This window comes from Saccostrea cucullata, unplaced genomic scaffold (assembly GCF_032062105.1).
Source record: "Saccostrea cucullata isolate Sc308-1 unplaced genomic scaffold, CSIRO_AGI_Scuc_v1 ctg3758, whole genome shotgun sequence".
In the NCBI taxonomy this organism is placed as follows: Eukaryota; Metazoa; Mollusca; class Bivalvia; order Ostreida; family Ostreidae; genus Saccostrea; species Saccostrea cuccullata.
In genome coordinates, this window is record NW_026940077.1 from 79,206 (window position 1) to 98,138 (window position 18,933).

Here is an 18,933-nt window from a genome sequence, read left to right on the forward strand (position 1 = left end):
TTTCAGTTACTGTAATAAAAACTTGTTGCCATTGAGGGATGAACATCTTAGATTGACTGTTATGTTAACATATTTTGTTATTATTTGAGAGTGTTAGGTCTCTGATCAGCAGGGGCATTTTCTCTATATAAGAAGAAAATGGAGACTCCCTACCCACCCGATGTATTTTGTCGGACAGTTTTCTGTACAATGCAGGTAAATTTTTTATTTATTAACTTTCCAGCCTCTTATTGTATAGTACATTTTGGGGTTTGAAGTCAGTTTTTGCTTTTCTTTAATTTTTAAAAAAAATTATTTAAATTCTCCTTTTCTTAGAATAAAATTCAAAAAGTAGCTTCTGATTGTAATGTATAAGACTACAGACATTGAACTTTGATTTGTTATCAAAAGGATTGATTTAAACTTGTCTAAATTAATTGTAAACAAAAATAAAAGGGGGCACCTGCTATTTCTTTAAGTGTTTTTCACTGGGGGGTGGGGAAACTTTTTTGTACATACTTAAGCAATAGGAGGGTTTAGATAAGAATCAATTAGTATGTCAGAGTCTTAAATAATATACTTTGCATAAGCATAAAAAAATTCTATATCAGTCTTTTTAAAACCTTTGAATTTTGCTTAATTAACTATGATTTATCCAATTTTGGAGCTTTTTACCTAATTCTGGGTAGAATCCACCCTTATGAAATTATTGACTCAATTTTGACTTAATATCACTTTATTAACATTAAAACACAAAAACAATTCATTGTACAAATATTTTATTTATTACAGTCACCAATATATCCAAATATCATCACCGGCCCAGACGTCATTCACTCCTTTGAATTGTGCTGGTAGCAGTAAGGTGTCATCATTTGAGATGGTCACAGTATCCAATACACTGAAGTCACAGGACTCAAATTTCATACATGTTCACAGGTAGGTGTATAGTCTTTGAAATTACCACAATTGACTAATTCTGGGACAGGTAAGTATGTAAGTATAGGAATGAGAGCACCAAATCCCCGGATGCACACATGGCTTTGTTTGTTATATGGAACATTAAACCGAATACTAAATGGGTAGGCGTTACGCCATTGGCTGAAATCAGGTATTTAATTGTTTTCATTTTAAAGTAAAATTAATGACCTTTGAAATAAATGATGGGATGAGGGAATATTACAGAAACTATAGAAATGCCAGGAAAGATTTTAGGAGTGGGGGTTGATTTTTTATGCCGCGTGTTATTTACTGCGAATCTCTATAAGTTGAAAATAACTGCAATTTTGACCTATAAACGCCATGGGACCATATTTTTTTTTTCAGTATTTTTTGTTAGGACTTAGAACAAAGTTTGAAATGATGCTAAAGATTTTTCTGAAATTGTCATAGTAAAGTACTGAGAGGGCCTAAGGTTTGTATGGAGTTCTATGGGAAAATAATTAGTGGTCTTTTCCCTATACAAGATGCTGTCTGATGGCGTAGTGTAGAATGTAGCGTAGAGTGTTTTCCAAGTCAGCTTAAATGCAAAGGTTTGTTTTAAAATTTATCATAATGACTTGCAAAAATTTAATGCAGTTAAATTTATTGTATTCTTGAAAGATTGACTGTAACACAATTTTTTTTACACAATTACAAATAATCAAATTAATTTTTTTCCAACTTTTTTTCAGGGTCTCTGCCAAAATCTTTTGAGGATTTTTCCTCTGCTAGAGCATCCATGGATGCAATTGAAACAACCCAGGACATCCCAACACATATGGACAATCAGGCCATGGCCTACAGTATGTACAAAAGTTGCCATACTTTTAAAGCAGTAACTTGCGTGCCTCCAAATGGTGCACTTACATTTTGCTCCATGCTGTACCCAGGTTCTACTTCTGATGTAGCTATTGTACGTCACAGCCAAGTTTTACGAAAGTTCAAAGCTGGAGACCTTATTTTGGCGGTCAAAGGTTTCACCATTCATGACCAGTTGCCCCTGGGTGTCTGCTTAATTATAAAAGCTCTTTTATCGACACGAGGCCAGTTTACCAAACAAGAAGCAGCACTGTGTTACAAGATTGCTAAAGCACTTTTTCATGTGGAAAGAGCCAACGAGAGGATAAAGAATTACGAGATTCTCCTTCACATCCCATCTACTTACAGACCAATCTCAACAAAAATATTTCAACTCTGTTCTTGTCTTGTAAACTTGCAAGCTCCACTTTTGAAAGAAATTACTTAAAGATACATGTACTTATTATAAATTTGCATTGGCGTGTGACAGTATACACTAAACAGTAAAGATATTCATACCAAAGTGCAAGGGATAAGCAAATTTTTATTTGTTATCAATGTCAATGGTTATATTTGTTAACTTTGTAGTATGTTGTAATACATGTACTTCAGAAAATGAAAATCCCTTTTGTTAGCATGGATTTATTACAAGAATGTTTGGCAATTTCATTCTTCATTTGACAATATAATTTGGAAGAGGGTTTACTTATAATTTTAAATCTCTAGTTTCAAGTATATTTAACTTTAAAGCACAACTCAACAAATTCATGTTTTCAACAATTTATCTATTAAGAAAGACAAAAATGTTACATTTTCACTTTGAGAATAACATCTTCAATTCATTAATAAAATGATTCTAAATTTTGATATTCTTTTTTTATGTAGTACATAGATTTTATTAATCATCATTGTTATTTAAAATAGTCTTATAAGCCAGAAGTTTTATGATGGATTGTGACATATCATATCATACATTTATAAGACTTAGGAACATTCAACACATCTAACATGATTACCCATTTTCCATTGTTAGAAAATTCTAGAGGTACAAAACTAAGTGTCAAGAAGTTCAAACCAGAACTCAGTTTTCCATCAGTGCTGGAATGAAAATGTTAATGTAGAAATCTATCAGCTTTGGAACATTTGCTGTCCATTCAATGTCTTTTACTATTCTAATCACAATGCAGTCTACTCTTGTCCACACAATTAAGTCGCAGAATGTTTTGTTACATATGTGTAGCTGGCCTTGAATTTGATGATAGTATGGGTGACTGGTTTTCAGGCACAGGGTATCTTGTTTAAGATCTAAAAAAAATCAAAAAACACTTAAGTTGTGTTATACCAGTACATATCCCCTCCTTTTTCAATATCTTCATACCATATTGAACAGCTGCACTTGTAAATTAATGCATGTTTTGAAATCATTTACTCACCAAGATTTTTAATTTCAAAGTACTGGACAATACAGATTTTTAATGTTATTTACCTATGAAAAATCCTTCAAATTTTGTGCCTCATCTGCTACTGTTGAAGACGATGCTGTATATGGACACTTCACCTCTACAATATCAGGAATGGCGTCTTTGGCTTCTGGAGTTTGATAAAATACACTGCATGTTGGTGGTCGAACAGCTAAGCCATCAGGTGAAGCTCCCAACACTCCGGATTCATGCAACCATATCCTTTTCAGAAAAAATTATAATACTACTGAATGCAAACAAACCATAATACAATTGATTTTGTAATGCAAACAAAGTCTAAGTAGAGCTTTTATAATCCTTCCACTTCAAAAAGCAAATTTTCTGGAATATGTTGGTAATTGAATGTTTATGCCCCCCCATGAATATGGCTCGGGCATATAGTGTTTGTCATGTCCGTCCTTCCGTCTTTCCGTCCTTCTGTCCTTCCGTCCCACTTTGTGTTTAGCTCTGTTCAAAGCTAAGTTTCAAAGAAACTATCCAAGATATTTTCATCAAACTTCATATGCTGATAGATATTGATGAGAGCTATGCAACTGCATCAACATTTTTTGACCTTGACCTTTTCTTTGACCTTGACCTGACTTTTCTTAAATAGTGTTTAGCTCAGTTTTAAACATAACATTCAAGATGGTGTTATCAACCTTTACATGTTGATACAAACTTGCATAGATGATGCATCTAGAGATGAACACTACCGGACTTGCTTCGGATGCTGGATCTGACCTACATTTTCCAGATGAGTGACCAAATTAAAGTTTTTGGAGCAGGTCCATTCTTAAGGAACTATAAGCCCTACTTAGACCAAACTTGCTTGGATGATGCATCTAAGGATGGACACTACCAGACTTGCTTCGGATGCTGGATCTGACCTACATTTTCCAGATGAGTGACCAGGTTGAAGTTTTTGGAGCAGATTTATTCCTAAGGAACTATTAGCCCTACTTAGACCAAACTTGCATGGATGATGCATCTAGGAATGGACACTACCAGACTTGCTTCGGATGCTGGATCTGACCTACATTTTCATTCCCAAGTAACTATAAGCCCTACCTGAACCAAACTTGCATGGATGATGCAGCTAGGGATGGACACTACCAGACTTGATTCGGATGCTGGATCTGATCTATATTTTCATTCCCAAGTATCTATAAGCCCTGCCTGAACCAAACTTGCATGGATGATGCATCTAGGGATGGACACTACCAGACTTGCATTGGATGCTGGATCTGACCTATATTTTAATTCCCAAGTAACTATAAACCCTACCTGAACCAAACTTGCATGGATGATGCATCTAGGGATGGACACTATCAGACTTGCTTTGGATGCTGGACCTACATTTTTATTCCCAACTAACTATAAGCCCTGCCTGAACCAAACTGATCAAATTTTATACATGTACAAATTTCATGTTGCTTTACTAATATATCCTCGGCGGGGCATTCATGTCCTATGGACATATTTCTAGTTTTTTTTTTACAATTAGACTTCAGTAATTCATTTCTGTTTGTCACCAGGATAAGTCCTGTTATTTGTTTTGACACATTGAATGTTAACATGTCAGAGGTTGAAGGAATGTTATTTTGTGCGGTATACCTGACTGCTCTACAGCTGCATCAAAGTCTTTTTCATACTTTCTCAAAGCATCATCTTCCTGAGTGATACCCCATGCAACAGCTTTGACGGACTCCAGATTGTAAGCCGACATCAGCTGTTTCTTCAGTGACAATGTCAATCTGGAGAAGATAATATGATTTTTGGTTATTAATCTTATATTTCCTGCATCTTTATGTACAAATATCTAGTCATTACAGTCGAACCTCATTATCTCAAACTCAATGAGACCAAGAAAAATGTTGGAAATATCCGTGGATTCAAGAATAATACATAAAGAGTTATCAAGATTAAAATGTCCCAGTCTTTTATAAATGGTTTGGACTTCAAAATTACTTTGACATATCCATGAAATATGAGATAATGGGTTTGAGATAACAAAGTTTGACTGTAATTTTAAAAGTCTTTTTCGCAAAAATTTAATCACACGTCTTACCGCCTTTGCTTAGAACTGAGAACTACACCAAAGTTGGAACCTGATATGCTATATTTCCTTACAATCGACCACATTGGGTTGTTTCGTTGCCAATGCAGCTCTTTTAATGGATTCAGGGATAATGCATGCTGTAACCATACCATAGGGGTATCAGAATGAACATACTCTGGTGATGTTAACAGGTCTTTAATGAGAGGTACAGGTGGACCAGGTTCACATGGCTCTAGTTCAAGAATCCAATTCAATGCTGAAAAATTTCATTACTTGTGTCATTCTCAAAAATATCATCCATAATACCCATATCACATATACCAAGTATTTATATAAGAGTCCATACATTTCATTTTAGTGAACACTGTCATGGGTTTTTGTAATGTATGCATTACATATCAAATTTACAACTCGCTTGCATATATTTGTTCAGAATTGTTCCTGTATATCATTTTGCACGTGGCATTCTTAGTGTGAAAATGCCATGTAAAAATTGGTGCAAATGTACAATTAATATTTACTTAATTATTAACAAGGTTTCATAATCACAGAGTATTTAAATAATAGAAGAATGATCTGATAATTCGCAAGAATATGAAACAAAATATTTTTTTTAATGCAATTGAATAATTTATTTTTCCTTTCAAAAATGTATGCCCATGTACAAAAATGCTATCATATTTATAATATTGTCTTTCCAATTATTCAAAGGTTGTTATTAATATTTATTACATAGTATGTTCAAAAATTGGGCAATATACATAGCCAACTATATTATACTCCTCATCTTTGCACATTTGTTCACAATTAAAATTAACCATCGTTCAGTAACAAAATAACAGTTTCATAATACTCGTAATATAAAAATCAAATCAAACTTAAATAACAACAATAGTAACACCAAAATCATAACTTCCTTCTTATATTTTACCAATAAACCTTCCAAGGTGCAAAAAACACCGGTCACTTTCATCAAAGGGTCGGTTTAAAACACTTCAAATATGAAGCAAATTTTTTAACAACTGATTTATTTATATTTAATGATTGATCATTTTTTTAAAAAAAAATTTGCTTTTCTTGAGAAGGTTATTTTTAAAGAATTTTCCTATATATTTCTATATAAGATTTGATCATCCCTTGTGGCCCCGTCCTACCCCAGGGGGACATGATTTGAACAAACTTGAATCTACACTACCTAAGGATGCTTCCATATAAATATGATCAATCAGGGTTTTGCTGTTCTTAAGAAGAAGGTTTTTAAAGATTTTTCCTTTATATTTCTATGTAAAACTTTGATCTTCCATTGTGGCCCCACTCCACCCCGGAGGTTATGATTTAAACAAACTTGAATCGACACTACCTGAGGATGCTTCCATATAAATAGGATCAATTATGGCTTTGTCATTCTTGAGAAGAAGATTTTTAAAGAATTTTCCTATATATTTCTATGTTAAACTTTGGTCAGCCATTGTGGCCCCGCCCTACCCCCGGGGGTCATGATTTGAACAAATTTAAATCTACACTACCTGAGGATGTTTCTCCGTAAGTTTCATTTTTCCTGGCACAGTGGTTCTTGAGAACAAGATTTTCAAAACATACCATCAAATTTTCATTTATTCCCAATTATCTCCCCTTGAATGAGGATGTGGCCCTTTATTTGAACAAACTTGAATCCCCTTCACCCAAGGATGCTTTGTGGCAAGTTTGGTTGAAATTGGTCCATGGGTTCTAGAGAAGAAATCGAAAATATGAAAAGTTTACAGACAGACAGATGGACAGACAGACAGCTAGACAAACAGCTAGATAGACAAAATGTGATCAGAAAAGAGCTCGAAATGAAACATTCCTCACCACAAAAGCCAGAAGAATATAGGGACCACCACCAGTAACATGTTTCTGGGAAGAACCAAACCATGCAGAGATAAATATCAATAGTCCTGAATCTTCAATGCAGGACCAAGTACGAGAATTGCTACAAACACTACTCCGGAGACTTACCTATTATCCTATGATGTAACGTACTTTGTCCACTGCAGCTGGTTCCCTCATAAGCTTGTAGCGAGGACAGTTCAGGATGTCCTGTCAACTTTATTCTTCAACTTCCTGTCTTGGACTGAAAAGCAATAAGTGGAAATCTTTAGTGTTACCTAGTGACTTTGAATTAAAAAGAAAGTTGCAAGATTGTGAAGGGGGGGGGGGGTACTGATGCTGTGCATTTTAATTAAATGTACGAAATCTGTATTTCACAGTTTAATGCATTCATGTATTTTGTGAATTGTCTTAGGATTCATATAATAATTGTTGCTATGTATTATTAAGCACTAAATCTATTCAACTGCATGTGTAAATGGGGAAAATGTGGATATGTAAATGATGTATAATTGCAATGTGTAAAATGTGACATTTTCTTATATGAGGGAGTCTGTTCATGTAATTTTTTTTTCATTAATTATTTTATTTATCTTGATAAATTATTTCAATTAACAATATTGTTTTTCTTACCAGTCTGATGAACTCAACAAAGGTTACAGAGGTGAATGGTGAATGGTAGAAATATGGGTATTACAGGTGTCAAAACTCTTCGTTGATGACCAGACTGCATGCCGCACTGTAAAATCACCATTTTGGATCTTTAAAAGGGGAAGCTACTCCTGAAATCAAAGAAATTGTCATAAAAATGAGTAACCTGATTTTCTTTAGGTCTCACACAAGGAAATAATTTCACTATATGTTACTATATAGCTTTAATTAAATAAATTAATTAACTAGACTCTCGGCAGATAATTCATGAATGACAAAAAAGATTAATGCTTAGACAAAATTTGAGATCAGAAAAAAATATACCCCTTATGCGGCTTTTAAGAAAGAAAATTGAGACTAAACATACCTATACCCTGGCACAATTCTGCTGATATGATATTCCTAGTGTATGAGTCCAAAATTAAAACTGTAGACCTACGTAAAGTTCCTGAAAATGAAAAAAGAAAAGAAATATTATTGTCTCTATATACATCATACATAGAACTACATTTGTTCATTTTAATTAGCTATCTCCTTGCATAAGACCTTTAAGGGTAATTTTATGCTATTTACCATGTGCACTGATTGCCATAAAACTAAAGAAAAAATAGCAGCCTTACAAAGTCACTTAACCATGACCTTTGACATACCTTACTAAGAATACCCTGGACAATTTGGTTTAACTTAAGACTTCTGAATTTTTAAATGCAGGTTTTGATAAATCAACCATTTAATATACTTATGAGCTCATAAAACTGTTCTTTAAAACTGTATGATAAAGAGTGTAAAAACTTTGAAACATGTTTGGAAAGTATTATCACACATGTGATATGGGATAAATTATCACCACAGAAAGATCAAAGAAAATCACTGCAGATATGCGACAATAATTCTTATCATTGTTTATTGTATGTCAAGTCTAGAATATGATATATCATTACAAATATTATGATTTTTAGCCGGGCACATTGCTCGTAGAGCAATGCTCAGCTATTGCGACGGTGAGCAACAGAAAATGCTGCTTCTTCACCGCCAAATTGAGTTTACGAGTAAAAGTATGGTACGTGCACCAGCCGCTGTTGAGAAAACAAAATCCATTCAACACCTTAAGAAATAGTAAATTGAATATTTTTATCATAATATTAAATTGTTTAATATTTTTTCCTGGCTCCTTTGACTAATATTTTACAAAGTATAATTCAACGGGTGCGAAAGGTTTTCACCAGGTATCCCTGTCTGCATCATATTCTATAAACAATATAATTAAAATTAGATGTTAGATCCGCTCGCATACTCGCCACACTAACATCTAACAAGTCATCCCATTGAGGGTCACGTAAGAGGTTAAATTCGGAACGCCTCAAGATTTATTCGCTTCAACAATATATGATGATTTTGCCAGCTGCGATTTGATTAATTGATAGAATTTGACCTCTGACGTGACCCTCAAAGGGATGTTGTTAGATGTTAGTGTAGCGAGTATGCAAGCGGATCTAACATCTAATTTGAATTAGATTGATTCTATAAATAAAGGTTGTACTATCAGGCTAACACAAATGCAGGGAACATCATTATTGACTTGATGCAAATCTCCCCGCTGAGGACACATCAGTGCAGCGACGTTTGACCTTCATCTTGCTGCATCGGTTTTTATTTACTTCTGTTTGTATATAAAACCGGATTACCCTGAAACGATACGTGATAAATATTTTTCGCTGTTAATTTCTGGGTATATTTTATTTTATTTTTAAAACTATTTGATATTATACATGCCATTGAGATATTTTTGTGTGTATTACATATTCTCTAAACGTCTGAACGTGATTTTAAACTGTCACCACAGTCCTTGTTCATTATCCTGTAAATGAGCCCGGCTCAATACATTTACTATAGCCTAAAAATAATTGGACAAATTTGTGAATGACAATATTCAATGATGCATAGCAATTAATCTTTTCCTGACATTCACCTTCTCCTAAAAATTTGTCGTGTTATTTATTTATTTATTGCAAAGTCGTCCCTGGACTAGTGCTACGGTCAATGCAGCTGCAATGAGCCATGCAATTTCGAACCCTGCGTGGTGAGAGTTTGTCCCGAGACACAGTTAGATTATTCTAACTAGCACCAATATAGAATAAATCATACCGATTAATCAACATCACTACAATATGAGGACGTAAAAATAGGATAAAACATCCTTTAGTCCAGCAATATTTAGGAATTATGGTTAGAACGGTACCTAGTGAAAATGGCACCTGGTGAAAACGGCACCTGGAATATGCAAAACGGCACTTGGTTAAAACGGCACTTAGTGAAAACGGCACTTGGTTAAAACGGCACTTAGAGGAAAAAGTATATAATTGTGTTATGATATATATTTGACATAAGTTCTTTTTTAATTCAAATTTAATTTATTGACTTGAGAATTTTTTGTGGCTTCAATTTTGCTTTATTTTCAATCTATTTTTAAAGGTAGTATTTATAAGCTATAACACACCAGTATGTGGGATTAAGAATAATTATATTTGAGTGTAGTGTTGATTATATGAAAAAGAAATGGTGAAAATGATTTTTAAAAAAAAAATATATTTACAGTAAGAGTCACTTTATCTCACATTTCTATCTAATTCTGTAGCAATTATTTAACAATATCAACATTGTATCCTCTTAATTATAAAAAAAAAACAAATGTTTTGTTCTTCTATGTATATATTTATTATATTGTTAAATGTTTTATGGCTATTCATATTTTATGTACAGTTGGGAGAGGATTATCTAAGTTTTTCTAACTTGTATTTAATTCATTTGACATTTTGTCGAGAAATACACAATAGTAGCTGCATATGATTGCAAATTGACGATCAACAGATTATTGAAGGGGAGGTGTGAAATGGTCTTTTGTTTCCTATTCCTACAAGTGTATTCTAAGTAAACATACTCTAATTGGCTTCTAATTAGTCACCTGTGACTGGCAACCCCCAAAACAGAGTAGTATACATATTTGCAACACTATAATTTTTTTAATTTCAAAGGATCATATATGTAATAATATAATTGGAATTTGATCTCTTTTGTAGAAAATAATAGAAAAATAATTTTAAATAGAAATACATTTAAAAAATCTAACCACTGTACAAAAGTACAATAACTTTCAAATAAATCAGTTTAATTTTATTCCTAAAATATTTTTTAAAAGTTTATCAACAATAATAAACACATTTACTACTATATATGTAATAATATAAGATCCATTTTCTGTATAAACAAAATCAAATTCTCAAAATAAAAAAGTGCCGTTTTGACTTTTCTAAAGTGCCGTTTTGACTACTCTCAAGTGCCGTTTTGCATAATTCCTAAGTGCCGTTTTCACCAGGTGCCGTTTTGACTTGTACCCATATTGAGCCACTAAATTGTTTTTGATGTACCTTCAAACAAATCAAATTAATGTTCTTGATTCCCACTTTTCACGTTATGACTGACTTAGTGCTTCTTGATACCAAAACAATTTTTCTATTACCTATAATTTTGACTTTAGGTTGAATTCGCCAATTTCATGCTTGCGAAGTTGTGTCAACGTGTGCATTACGACCGCTTCGGCTACTTTCGTTATTTCTAACCAATGAAAATTGTCCTTACTTTTCTGTTGCGTCATGCAATTTTATTGCACGCATCACTGAATTGTAGAACACACATCACAAGATTTCGAATATACATCACAAGATTATCGAACATACATCACAAGATTTTGAATATACATCACAAGATTTCGAACATACATCACAAGATTTTGAATATACATCACAAGATTTTGAATATACATCACAAGATTTCGAACATACATCACAAGATTTTGAATATACATCACAAGATTATCAAATATTGCAACGTTTGACATGCCATACCCCACTTGTCGTTGAACGTGGATTCGGCAAATACTGTGTTTTTCTTTACGGCTCTCAGCTTCTCTTTGAACAACTGAACTTAAGAGCATTTGTTTTCTAAGATTTCTGTCATAACAGATTCACATGATTCGTTCCATTGATTGTTTACTTTTAAGTTATCGCCAAAACGTTTGGCGGACAGGGCATCTGTTGCTCCTTGGATTACTGTAAATCACTTTTTATTCGCGAGAACTTTATTTTCGCGTAATTACGCGAGATGATATGCTCGCGAAAATTTCATTCTCGCGTATAATAGATTCCCTGCGGATTATATAGAGCAATGACCACAATTCGTGAAAATTTTGTCTCGCTAATAAAGAGTCAATGACTATGTCGCGAAAATAAGGTGTCGCGAAAATTAAGTGATCTACAGTATTAATATTTTAATTTTAGCGATCAACATATTTTTTAGAGAAATTAATTTAACTTATAAAAAATAAATAAAACTCGATTTCTCTCAAATACTTCAGTATTGAAAAATCAAGGAAAACTCATTTTGTATAGACAAAACATCAATGAATAAGATTACACCAAAAAATTGAATTGAAATCAGATCTACAAATGCAGAAAAAATATTTTCAAAATCATCGGTATCAATGTTCCTTTTTGGAGTTATCTTTCCTGTTGCCCGGGACTCAAAAACTTTGGCAAGTCTCCGCAATATTTACCGACTTCTGAACTAGACAGAAATACATGTAAAAGAGGAAAACTAGAAACGCACACATTTTATTAATATTATTTATATAGAGGAAAATAAAACAAATATGATTTTATACACGTTTATTTTAATATATTGGCGATTGTTGGTCGTGGCATATTTTAAAGCAGCAAGGGGGTACCAAGCAGGGCAACCCCAAATAATTACAACAATCAACAACAGCAATCAACATGATAGCAAAATATTACATGTACATGTACTTATAATAAGCATAAAAATGGCCGTTCCGGGTATACCGCAAACGGTAATTAACCTTACAATTAAATTTTATGTACAGTGTACATGTATTTTAAATAAACTTTACAAGTTTACATGTATGTAGTTATCGTTCCGGGTTATCAAACCGCGAACGTTACTAAAGATATTTCAGCAAGCAAAGCACTGTCCATGAAATTTGTTGGAAGCAGTACACATTTTGCACAGCAATTGAGTTTGTTTCAATCAAGCAAAGTAGACCAATTCATGAATTTGTTGAAAGCAGCACACATTTTCACAGTTAATGAGTTTGTTTTCAGCAACAGCAGCACAATGAATTATAGCATCAGTTGAATGGCTCGGCGCAAACGCCACATGGCCGAAACCTTTGGAATCCACAGGTTTCGGTCACCCCGCAAAATGGGGAAGCCGCATTCAACTGACCCAAGACCAATCGCCCTAAATTTCCTATTTACTTGGGAAACTGAAATAGACCCCCTGAAAATAACTCTAGACCCCCATACTTCCCAAGTTGATTAAGTCTGTTTAATAAATAGACTGAAAATATGCTACATGTATTTGCATCATGTTTATATCAAACTAAAACATAAAGAATTACATGTAATAAAATTTTAAGAAGCATTTTTACGGAGACAAAATATTGCCCCATCATAAAAATGGCTGATCCTGATCTACCCTTCACAATTCAACCCTAGCATGTATGGATTTATTTTGGCTGGTTTACACAATAGTTCTAGAAAACCTATTTAACTTACCGTGTAAGGTTATCTATGGAAGTTAATCATGTTAATTGTAATATAAGGTAAGCTTTATATCTGAAAATTGACTCTTAGTCTCCAGGCTTTTAGTACTCACATGTATTACATGTAACACACGGTGTTAAAGCAGTAACGTTTTACTCCAAACTATGGAACTTGAAATTATGTTTGATAATAATACTTCATATGCTATCTTTCTAATGTTCATAATTAAAACAGATAATGAACTTTCTTTTTGGACATCGGTTCTTAACTTTATTCTAATTAATGCTTTTCACCAAACTTATTTGTATGAGCTGTGAGCCTATACCTCATAAACTGGATGTTAACAGATTCCTTATTAAATGTACTAAGAATATGGAACTTTTTAAAGTTCATTCCAAGGAAAATTACAGATATATAGAGGATATCTATATTGTGTGATTTGATATTGGCTTTATCCAACGAGTTGAAATGGTGTATATATTCGCGAGGCTTGCCGAGCGAATATACACCATTTCAACGAGTTGGATAAAGCCAATATCAAATCACACAATTATAGATGTTCTATTTATCTCATACGACTTTCGTTTTAACAAAACTTTGAGACTTCCCCTGCGAAACTACATGAATGACTGCCAAAATCAAATTGATGACGTATAACTTGATGACGTAGCACCGTTGATGTTTACATGCGTCGAGAGAAAGTAGATCTAGCTCAAAATTTAGAATATTTGCTATCTGTGTCTTTGAAAACATCATATGAAAATTGCTGGAGCTTTACATCAAACGCACTTCTGACTGAAAGTTGTTAGGACTATGGGGATCGTGAAAATCAACTCTTTTTACGATGGCAGTACAAATCGTGCTAGGCAAGGCTAGGGGCCTAGACTTTGTCTAGATTGTTTGCTGATCCATGGTAAGTTACACCTACATTACTAGGTAGGCATACGTAGTATAATATAAGAAAGCATTGTTAAAGATGTCAAAGGAGTCTTATAACAACAACTTAACTGGTACATGTAGGCTTTACTTTCTCCGAAAACGATCTAAGAGGGGGGGGGAGTAACATCTGTCTTCAAATAGCCAACGGGTTCCTTGATAAAATGAGACACTTCTTTGACATCTTGCTTTTAACGATATTGCTACACTTTATCATTCATTTTATAAGGGCAACAATTTTCACAAATAAAAGTTTCAATAAAATAAAATCTTGAAGCGAGGGTTCGTGTCAAAACCGGAAGTGCTATTGATAAAGCATCTACCCGTTGATAAAGCATAAGTTTATCCAACGGCCTGTATCACCAACACGTATGAGATAAATGCCTATTAACTAGGATAGAAACAGAACGACTATTACTAATAAATGGCTCACACACAGAGCGAAAACCCTTTCCCCCATCAAAAACTAAAACTGCCTTGCAAGAATACTAGAAATTATTGTGTTGACCTTGCCTGACAGTGCATTATTCCAAAATTACAAACAGTATTAATGTATTTTACTTTCCTAAAAGTATGGAGCATTATATGTATAAAAAAAATTAAAAATTTGCTTAATTCACCAAAATTGAAAATGTGATCAGAAAGAAGCTCTTTCTTGTTAGTAAAGGCTTAATTCATACACTGAACAAGTATTGCCACATAAAAGTACTGTGAATCATTTTAACTTTTGTCATATACATTAGAGCCTATATATATGGTTGAGAAATAAACTTTTGCTGTGGTTTCTGGATGAATGATATGTTTACTTGGCGTGAACCTAATATAATTAGTGGACAATTTTGACAAATACCATAATTTCTAATCCAATAATAACAATTGAATGGCTTTGTATTTCCTACAATGTTCCCTGGCTGCAGCTGTTTATGAAATTCCAATGGGTTGGACATAAAATGTTTTTTAGCCCTGGATCTTTAACTAGTGGTTTCCTCTTTTTTGTTGAATAAAGGATAAGCCATAAAATTAAATTTACTCTATGATTTATGTATCTTGAATGAAATCCATAGGCTTATATCATGCCTATCAAGTTGAGATGTCTGATCACAATACTACATTTATTCAGACCAAAGAAAATTGCCATTGTGAAATACATCACATCAATTGGCCAAATATTTGTAATGTATGTGTATATTCAAACAGATGGACCTAATGTAGTAATGAATCAATTCCAAAAATTTTCGTCCTTTACATATTTGCCCTCTTGTTTATCAATAATTGACTACTGAACAAAGAAATTTTATGCTTTATTGATTTAAAAAGGTATACTTATGGTGACATATTTATGCCATCCACATAACTTTTTGTTAACATAGCATATCATGTCAAATCAAGATAACTATCTCGTCAAGTCATGATAACTTTCTAGTTTGTCGACAAAATCGGACTTTATATCTTGTCCAGTCAGGATAAATATCACATTCGTTGCAATAGCTATCTTGACATGACGAGATAACTTATTTTTCATCATCAGTAAAAAAGCTATCGCAACAAATGTGGTATCTTATCTTGACTGGACAAGATATAAAGTGGATATTTGTCGACAAACTAGAAAGTTATCATGACTTGACGAGATAGTTATCTTGACTTGAAATGATATGCTATGTTGACAAAAAGTTATGTGGATGGCATAAATATGGATGTCAAATCGGTCAATTTTTAATACTCGGTTACTCGGACGTTTTTCCCGGGTACTCGGTAAAAGTGTAAATAAATAAGAACAAGTAAATTGATGAATGTAAAACATTGTAAACTCTTGTAGAAATAAAACCACATGCTCTGATAGGAGGTTTAGCTGTAAGTGCATTTCTGTTGTAACAATGATGAGCACTTCGTGCCCGACGAAATTTAATACAACAATTTTTAAAGTTCAATTTATTTATCAGATAAACACAAGAAATAAAATCGTAAGTGGTTCATGGTGTTTTTGTTTAAAAAAAAAAATCTGCTCCGTAATTGTAATGTAACTCTTTGTTGCGTTTGACGTCCAGGTATCAGTTGTACAGTTTGACTTGAACTTGACCAAGTTCTAACAGAGCGGATTTACGATTTTCGTATACTTTTCGATCCTAGATTTTATAGTATTACGTGACGGTGTTTTGTAGTTTGGTGCAACAATGGACATCATTTTTTTTTAAGCCTTTGCCTTTAACCATTTGTACATGTATTGGCATGTAATCAAACACAACCATATTAACAAACGCGCGTGTAATCTTTTCCCGAGAATTTACGGCTTCTCGGAGAATTGACAAAATTATCTAATTTATTTAATCATAACATGCCTTAAACGATGTTCCGTGAAAACAAATAATTAAAGCAAATTAAAAAAATAAGGTTGGAAGACAGCCGAAGGTGAGAAAAGCCAGGTAACAGGTGCTTGGTCACGATAATTACTGTATAAACACTGCCACGGGCGATAACGGTCATTTAGAGGAGTAGGAAACCCTAATTACCGTAGGTACAAGTGCAATGAGAATTTAAAGTTTTAAAACAGATTGTTTAATGCATTAATAAATAAGCTTAGAAATATTCAGAAATATACATCCGAGTAACCGAGTACCGATTTTAGTATTCGATACTCGGACGTTTGAGATCGAGTACCCGGTTAACCGGGTACTCGTTGACATCCCTATATATATATATATATATATATATATATATATATATATATATATATATATATATATATATATATATATATATATATATATATATATATATATATATATATATATATATATATATATTAACCTATATAAAAGTTGGACATTATATATATATATATATATATATATATATATATATATATATATATATATATATATATATATATATATATATATAAAGCACTAAAAAACCAACAACACTGTATATCCTAAGTGTCGGATCTACCAAGTAGATACAAGGTCACGGATGGAAATTTATATAAAGCACTAAAAATGACCAACGACACGAACAATAGAAATTGTCAAATTTTCGGGACGCCCTGTCCCTTCCTCAGGACAAAGAAAAAAGTTAAAAAGTCATAAGAACAAAGGAAAAAGAGAAACAAAAACAACTAGCACTACTACTAAACTACTAAACACTAGATATTTACATACTTAATTACATGATGAATTGGAAATTTTTAAAAACACTAATAAAGAAAGAAATCCGGACCGCTATGAAATGCGTCCGGTCTATCGGGTATACTCGGGCGAAGTGCGATATACATAATTGAACGAATTAATTATGCTAATTAATTACGACAATCAGTAAATCGTACATTGTTTCATTCTCTCAAAATGGCGTAACTTTACTTAATAAAGAATAATCGAAGAAAAATAATATAGCAGGGATATTTAAACATATGAATTATGATCAATTATAAGTTTTGAAATATTTAAGGACTTATTACCGGGAAAAAATAATTAACAAAGGTGTAAGCAATACATAGTTATGAGAGTTGTTCGAGAGTTGGTGACGCAAATTAACTGTAGAGTTTACACTAAATTGAGAGAATAATCTTGTTTAGTATCATCAGGAATTGGGTCTAGTTTACGTTCATTCTGGTGAAGTCATTCAGTTTGTTAATACCATTAGGGCGGAATGACTTCAATCTGTGCATCCAGAACTTTTCTTTGCTTTTTCTCTGAGCATCTGTCCATCTTGGGTTATGGTCAATCACCACTACTGTCATGTCCTCCCATTTGTGACCCTCAAGGTTGAAATGTTCCCCAACGGGTTCATTGAGTTTTTTGGTCCTAATGGTCGAACGGTGGTTATTGACTCTCCTGCGGAGATCTCCTGTTTCACCAATATACTGTTTGGAGCAAACTTTGCAACTGATGAGATAAATGCAGTTGTCAGTATGACAGGACAAATTCCCTAGTATTTTGTAGCTGCGGCCTGTAACAGGGCTGTTAAAACTGTCTGTGTCAGTGCTGTGCTTGCAAAGAAGACATCTTCTGTCAGAGCAAGTTTTAAAGCCCCCTTTAGGGAATGGGTTGTCCAGTCTGGTTCTTACTACCATGTCCTTTAGGTTCCTTGGGCGTCTGTATGCAGCCAATGGGGGTTCCTTAAAGACCTCTGCCATTCGTTTGTTTGAATGGAGAATTGGTAGGTTCTTTTGAAGGATACCGCTAAGGTTCTTAAGGACGGGATGGTATGTGGTTACCAGAGGGACCCTGCCGCTATTGTCTTTCTCCTTGTAGCGTAATAGGTTTTGCCTGTCATGTCCCGCCATCTCATCAATAGCTGTTTGTACGGTGCGGGCATTGTAGCCTCTTTTGCATAAGTGGGACTTAAGAAGACCACTTTGCTCCTGATATAAGGCAGGGGACGAACAGATGCGTCGAATTCTGGTGGCTAGACCCTTAGGCACTCCCTTAAAAGTGTGTGGGGGATGACAGCTAGAGGGCATAAGATATAGGTGGGAGTCTGTGGGTTTGGTGTGGAGACTGAATTCGATTTCACCATCAATCAGGGTAGATGTAGTATCTAGGAATACGTTTTTCGAATTAGATACGTCTACTGTAAATTTGAT

At 33.6% G+C, this 18,933-nt stretch overlaps 2 protein-coding genes across 3 annotated transcripts; one reads left to right on the plus strand and one right to left on the minus strand.

Annotated features, from left to right (window-relative positions):
• Nucleotides 1–771: 771 nt before the first annotated feature.
• LOC134254709 (uncharacterized) lies at nucleotides 772–2,623 on the plus strand. Its single transcript, XM_062737244.1, has 2 exons — nucleotides 772–918; nucleotides 1,653–2,623. The coding sequence occupies exons 1-2, from the start codon at nucleotides 909–911 to the stop codon at nucleotides 2,204–2,206; spliced, it is 564 nt and encodes a 187-aa protein (XP_062593228.1). The 5' UTR covers nucleotides 772–908; the 3' UTR covers nucleotides 2,207–2,623.
• Nucleotides 2,624–2,729: 106 nt separating this feature from the next.
• Nucleotides 2,730–9,320, minus strand: LOC134254710 (uncharacterized). Of its 2 annotated transcripts, XR_009989369.1 has the most exons (7): nucleotides 8,168–9,320; nucleotides 7,783–7,931; nucleotides 7,279–7,393; nucleotides 5,290–5,536; nucleotides 4,836–4,975; nucleotides 3,245–3,440; nucleotides 2,730–3,063 (listed from the first exon to the last, which is right to left on the minus strand). XR_009989369.1 is itself a non-coding variant. In XM_062737245.1 (4 exons), the coding sequence occupies exons 1-3, from the start codon at nucleotides 5,430–5,432 to the stop codon at nucleotides 3,391–3,393; spliced, it is 333 nt and encodes a 110-aa protein (XP_062593229.1). In that variant the 5' UTR covers nucleotides 5,433–5,579; the 3' UTR covers nucleotides 2,734–3,063; nucleotides 3,245–3,390. The 2 variants fall into 2 exon arrangements, 1 of the variants encoding a protein (XP_062593229.1); XM_062737245.1 differs by lacking the exons at nucleotides 7,279–7,393; nucleotides 7,783–7,931; nucleotides 8,168–9,320 and having other exon boundaries at nucleotides 2,734–3,063; nucleotides 5,290–5,579.
• Nucleotides 9,321–18,933: the final 9,613 nt, after the last annotated feature.

Coding starts and splice junctions, on each gene's coding strand:
- LOC134254710 (XM_062737245.1), bottom strand. CDS start 5,432: ATGGTATGGTTACAGCATGCATTATCCCTGAATCCATTAAAAGAGCTG. Junction 4,976..5,289: donor CTCAGTTCTAAGCAAAGGCG/GTAAGACGTGTG, acceptor TATCTTCTCCAG/ATTGACATTGTCACTGAAGA. Junction 3,441..4,835: donor TGCAGCTGTAGAGCAGTCAG/GTATACCGCACA, acceptor TTTTCTGAAAAG/GATATGGTTGCATGAATCCG.